Source organism: Colossoma macropomum, unplaced genomic scaffold, assembly GCF_904425465.1.
Source record: "Colossoma macropomum unplaced genomic scaffold, Colossoma_macropomum, whole genome shotgun sequence".
Taxonomy (NCBI): domain Eukaryota; kingdom Metazoa; phylum Chordata; class Actinopteri; order Characiformes; family Serrasalmidae; genus Colossoma; species Colossoma macropomum.
In genome coordinates this window covers 38,950,617-38,956,793 of record NW_023494791.1, presented here as the reverse complement: position 1 = coordinate 38,956,793, position 6,177 = coordinate 38,950,617, and the positions used below count along the sequence as shown (strand labels likewise).

At 37.7% G+C, this 6,177-nt stretch overlaps 1 protein-coding gene across 2 annotated transcripts; it reads right to left on the bottom strand.

The window, feature by feature from the left end:
• Positions 1–1,892: 1,892 nt before the first annotated feature.
• On the bottom strand, positions 1,893–6,177 carry mrpl14 (mitochondrial ribosomal protein L14). Of its 2 annotated transcripts, none has more exons than XM_036575054.1 (3): positions 6,017–6,177; positions 4,096–4,169; positions 1,893–2,356 (listed from the first exon to the last, which is right to left on the bottom strand). In XM_036575054.1, exons 2-3 carry the CDS (start codon positions 4,161–4,163, stop codon positions 1,990–1,992), a joined length of 435 nt encoding a protein of 144 aa, XP_036430947.1. In that variant the 5' UTR covers positions 4,164–4,169; positions 6,017–6,177; the 3' UTR covers positions 1,893–1,989. The 2 variants fall into 2 exon arrangements, with proteins under 2 accessions (XP_036430947.1, XP_036430948.1); XM_036575055.1 differs by having other exon boundaries at positions 6,061–6,177.

Sequence of the window (6,177 nt, the reverse complement as noted above, 5' to 3'; positions counted from 1 at the left end):
CATGCAAGGGCAGTGCAAACTGTACCTTGATATGAGTGCAATAATCACCCACAATGCACTTGAAATTAAAGTTCAATTTACTAAGACTGTAGCTTATCACGCAAACTATGCATAGCCACACCTAACCGCTCGCTCATGAGCCGCAAGATTTAAAAGAGGCAGTAAAATAATGAAGCTGTCAACAAGCTCGAGACAAAACTCAGAGATAGTAGTGTTAATAAATGTTTTTTTTTTCCCACCAAAATAATGTACAGGGTGAAGCGTGTTATTTTACTGTGGCTAAGAAAATAAGAGTTTTTGACACAGTCTGCACACACACATTCGGCCACATCAAGGCCTTGTCCAAAAGGTTGAGACCACTTTGAAAATCTAGGATTGTTTTCATTTAATCCTCCAAATAAACAACACAAAATTACTGAATTTTGGAAAAAATTGAACAAAGAAAAGTTATGAAAATTAAAAGGAAGAAGAAATATTTGAAATTGTGCACTATTTCTAGATCACTGTTCAAATTAAAGCAAATTTGTAAAATTGACCATGCAGAAGTCTTTGTATAAAAAGGTCAGATTTTTATTTTAGTCTTGTTTCTATCATTGAAGCTCATGCTCAGACAGGTCTCAGGTGGATTTGATCTACTCATCAGATCAGGGTCTGTGCCAGCTTGAGCGCAAACTGTCATTAAAGTAAAAGGGGGACAAACAATAAGAAATTCTGAAATTCATGTTGAAAATTCAAAGATTTTACTGTTCTCTCAGATTGTTTTGCTGATGATATCATTTGTAATGAAAAACAAACTTTAAAATTAGAGAAAAATGCAGACTAGATGCGTTTTTTTCTAGTGGTCTCAGACTTTTGGTCCCTACTGGACATAAAGAACTTGTTTTTTGAAGTGTTACTCAGATGGTAAATGATCTCTTATCATGTGTTTGAGGCTCATGCCTGTGTAACCACTTCATCTTCTGCTGTTGTTAAAGGAAGTCTCTGGAAAACACGTCCTAAATTTGCACCTAGTTTTAAAGTGTGAAGGAAAAACCCAAAACTGATTGCTGAGAGTTGCTGAAACTTAGGTAAATCGAGCAGTATATGTAATCATGCAATTCAATGCATATGCATGAGGGAGAGAAGTGCCACGCACACAGCCTATAAACTGCATGCTTAGGCATGTGCACCAGTTTCATACCTAACACTGTAGGCAGAACGTGTCTGATTTGTGCCTGAAACTGGTGCAAAAGCCCCAACACGTCAGGCCCAACATGTAGAAAATTTGAGACACCCCCTCCACCCACCCCCATTAGAGGCCATAGAGTTTGCATGTTTGCATGTATGTGTGCACTTCTTTACAGTGATACGGACCTCCAAGACGGCGCTCACCTGCTCTACACTGACCAGTAATCAAAACACATTTGTTTCTTGCTGTCCCACAAATTTTTCTGTTTATCATGATTCAGGAAGAAGTGATTTAAGCGTCTGGCTACACAGAATGGAGGTTATATTTGAAGCCTGGTTTGCCTGTGGTCTTATCTTTGAGAGGTAATAGGCATGGACTAAGTTCCTGTAGTGAACGAGTAGTTTTGCACCTGACTGATGAAGAGTCTGCTTGCATGTTTTACTTAGAAGTGAGACACATTAAAATACAGAGAACACTATCACAGTTGCCATTGTAAAGCCTGTTAGATGTCAAATACTTGGAAGACTGTATATAAATAAATACATTTAGCTCTAATAATTCACAGATGTGGATGAATAAAGAACTGAGTCTACAGAACACAAATAGTTTGCATGATCTGTTCCATTCCGTTTAGGCTTTGGTAAGGGTGAAGCTATTTATCTGCTAAGAGGTATTTTTAGCTATATGAAAGTATACATTGATTATAAATGCATGGAAGCCAGTTTTTTAATCATAATAGATTCTTTTAATAAGGAAATTATGTTTGATTAGTACAAATCTGACATCTCAATAATCCAGTCATAATAACACACAACACAAACCTAAACAAATCGCTGTGCGATAGCTAATAACTTTGAATAATCCCCATCCATTTTGCGTAAGTGTGTTGGTATGGGAGCTTTAATCCGTGTTCCTGTGGGGTTCCCATTTTCCTCTATCAAAACCACATTGTTGGAATCAAAGCGAGGCGTCATTCGTTCTCCAGGCATTTTGTGTCCCACGATCAGTGCTTTCTTTTTCTGTCCTTTAATGGCCAATAAAACCATATCGCCCACTTTTCCCACTCCATTCTTGGTGTATACATGAATAACTTTAGGAGGACGGTGATAGGGGGTGTTCCCAAGAGCGCTGTTGTCCACCACTCTTACTCGCGTCAACTTCTGAATAGCTGCCACAGCTGCTGAAACACTAAAGACAACAAGGATATCTTGTGATAACTGCATGAGGGAGCAAAAAGACAACAGTTCCACATACCACACAGGAAACGCCATAACAGTGTTGTATGAAATCTTGAAATTTAGGCTGTTTTCAATTCACACTTCAACATATCAGCATTTCAAGTGGTCTCAGACTGTGGTTTTCAGAGCATATGTGAGCACGGCAAACTTAACTTGGACCTCTTTAACCTAAAAATGAACTCTGGTGAGCCAATGGTGAAAACAAAATGGCCCTAGTTCACTTTGCAGCTTGTTTTACAGCTAAAGAACCTCACAGCTTACCATACATACACAGTACAGCTGCAGGATAAATTGTATTTTTATTGTTATTACAATATGAGTTTCCGTGATAAACGCATCATTAAGAGCTGCAATGACAGAATAGATCAAATCACCTCATGCACATTGCGCCAGGGAGACATCATATCATTGCCAGGACAAACTGTTGGAACATTAGGATTGTTCTCCAGTATTGTGATGACTGCCTGCTATTGTTTCTCAGCCTTTCAGTGCACAAAATAAGGGCTTGCAGTTCTGAAATAAGTAGCTATTAGTATTTATTTTTATTTAGCAAAATAATGAAAGGTGCTTTTGTAATTTTGTATTTTGCTTAAAGAAGAGGTTAGTTAGATTTATGTTATACATCCCAAAAAGTCTTGTGTCACATCCAGTTAGAGGCTTTTTATTAATAATCTGATAATAAATAAGGCTATTAATAATAATTCTTTGTTTCTCATATCGTCATTGTGATGTCCGACAGCTTTATCAAACTTTGCATTTTATGTCAATATGACACAGCCCTAATACACATCCACAGTCTTCCTGCACTTAGCAAAAGAAAAAACAAACTACACAAAAGAATGGTTGCCCATGGGTTTGAGCAGTCTCAATAATAGGCAACCACACTAGCATATTACAGCACTAAGCCACGAGAGGCTGTACGGTAGTGTTTTTACTGTGGTTAAAGGGTGAGGCCAGGAACTATGTGTGGTGAGATCAATGTAATGCATGGCCTTGTGTGGCTTACTGCCTATTAGAAAACGGAAACAAATAACATATTATAAATATAATGTAATGATGAATAAATAATGGTTCAAACAATCAGATCATCTTTAGACATATGCAAGAGTTTGAAAATAAGTTAACTTCCTCTACAGAGAAATATGGCATTTTTCTGCAAATTTTAGCGCAATTGTCTGAATTTAACATATTAAAAAAATCTCTATATATAAAACATGCCATACCTTTTGCACAGGCCACATTTCATATTTTATTTTTTTCCCCTAAATGTTAAACTCAGTAATTAAACAGTAGTTGCACATTAAAATGTGTGGACCTATTTTCACTTAGAAAATCAACAAAACCTAATTCGACCAGGGGTGGCCAAATGTTTTCATATGACTGTATATGATGAATGACACCCCATAATTCAGCATTACTCAGGAGGGGGGTTGTGTTTTAAATGCATTGCAGTGTGAACAGCTGGTTCTTGTTCAGGTCCACTTTACAGACAACTATATATGAAAACCCTAACAGTACCTGAAAGTGTCAGAAATGCAACAGCATGCAAATATTTCGGCCCATGTTAGCACCTCTTTGCATTTTGTTGCATTTCTGGCACTTTGACTAGCTCATGATTTTTAGCATTACCGCATCAAATCAAACAATCTAACTTAGTAACAGCTGCGAGGCATAAAAATGACTTATTACCTGAAAGACCTGCAGTGTGTTGTTGTTGCTGCTGGAATCTTGGAAAGCATTATCTGTGAGAAGGCCATGTTGATCTGTCAAGAAAATAAAGGCATTAACACATCATAAATATGTGTGGCGTGAACTCTTTTTCAGTTTTTCGATTGGTTCAGCTGTTTTTGTACATTATGATGGCAACCAAGGCAGAATCCATGCCCTAATTTAACCATGATGGTGACTCATTTTAACCATGTGGCTGCAATGAATAAAAGAGATTCAGGAAGAATATTTTCTCTGGTGGTTACTTTATTAAATATCATGCTTTTCTCTTGTGCAAGTTAAAATCTAGCTCCAACTATTCATTCAGTGTCAGCATGTCTGGATCTTATTAAGACACTTCTACGCCAGTGTTTCCCAACCCTGGTCCTGAAGGCCCTCCTGGTCTGAACATTTTAGTACTTTTCTTACTCCAGTACACCCACTACAACCCAGGAACATCTCGTTACTTAGCTAATTAGTTGAATCAGGTGTATTAAGAGGAGTAAAAGCACTAAAACATGCAGGGCAGTAGGCCTCCAGGAACACTGGAGGTCGGAAAACACTGACCTACAGTGAACTCTGTATTTAATGGGGCAGTCCAGTCCAAAACTAACATATGTTGTTTGTTGTGTTATGTAATATTTTGTGGCGCAGCATTACATCTCTCAACTTCATCAGTTTGACAGAATTCAAAATTTGTATTCTTCCACCAATGTTCTCTCACTACAATACCCAGCATGCACTGCACAAAATCTCATACAACCATTGGAAATCTCCCCCAGCGCAATAAAGAAATGCAGTCAATGTAGAAGATGAATATGCACGTTTACGACAGAGGTACCAATAGTTAAATTTCTCATTTTAGCCAGAGCGTCCCTTTAAATGTCCCTGCAGCATCTGCTGTGGACACCTCCTTTCAAAACGGTCAGTTAGCACAGTTATTGAACAAGACTTCACACCAAAAAATTCACTAAATGTGAGCTACACATTCTTTAAGAAGGGTTTTTACTAAAAGGAATGGTGCTATTTAGAACCATGATTCTACACAGAGCCATTTCTTGCTTAAATGGTAAAGACTGATGGAGAATGTGCTGTATATGGTTCTACATGCTTCTTTGAAAATGGTTCTATGTAGCACCAAAAAGGGTTCTTCTACTGTTATGATGTCAAGCTTGTAACAATAGAAGAACCCTTTTTGGTGCTATATAGAACCACTTTCAAAAACGTTCTATATAGAATTATGTACAACACATTCTCCATCAATCTGAAGATCCTATTTCACCAAGCAAAGAACCATTTAAGCATGAAATGGTTCTATATGTAACTCTTAGTTCTAAACAAAACAATGGTCTTTAATAAAAAACCCTGAAGAGCAAATCTTTTTAAGAGTGTTCTACTGCACAAGCTGCTAGAGGTCATCCCTGTGTTCATTCACATTGAACATATTGTTTATTCAGCTAAGATACCTAGACGGTGTTAGCGATGACTAAATAATCTTCTGAGCGTTAATTTATATAATAATGATAAAGTGAAATGTTTTTCTCTCAGTGTAGAGCTTCTACAACAGCTTACTGAAGCATGCAACAACACACACTTGTGGCTAATGACTAGCTAGGATACCTTCTCAGAAAACGAAGACGAACTACCCGATTTAACCTAGCTAACGTTAGCTTGTCCCGATAAGACAGCTAACTGAATATTTGTGCTTTTTTTCTGAGCTCCTATCTCAGTGTTTAATTAAAGTTAAATTAAGAGTCACGTATTTTCGACACTGTATCCGCGTGATTTAACACAAATTAGCTACATAAGCTAACTAACCTAGCAGGCGGGTAAACCTTGCATGCTGGACCCTGAGGGCACCTTGAAAACACAGATTAATCTTCCTTATAATACAAATTAATACCTCGATTAAGAGACAGTTAATTTCCACTTCCTAAGCATTACAACCTCATCAAATTCACCACATGAAATTCTCCATGTCGCGTTTTGCTTCTTCACATTAGCGGTCAGAGAAATGTGAGCCCTAGCAGAGACCTCGGCTCACAGGCGGCCATGTATTTCAAA

Coding starts and splice junctions, on each gene's coding strand:
- mrpl14 (XM_036575054.1), bottom strand. CDS start 4,163: ATGGCCTTCTCACAGATAATGCTTTCCAAGATTCCAGCAGCAACAACA. Junction 2,357..4,095: donor ACACACTGCAGGTCTTTCAG/GTAATAAGTCAT, acceptor TGTTGTCTTTAG/TGTTTCAGCAGCTGTGGCAG.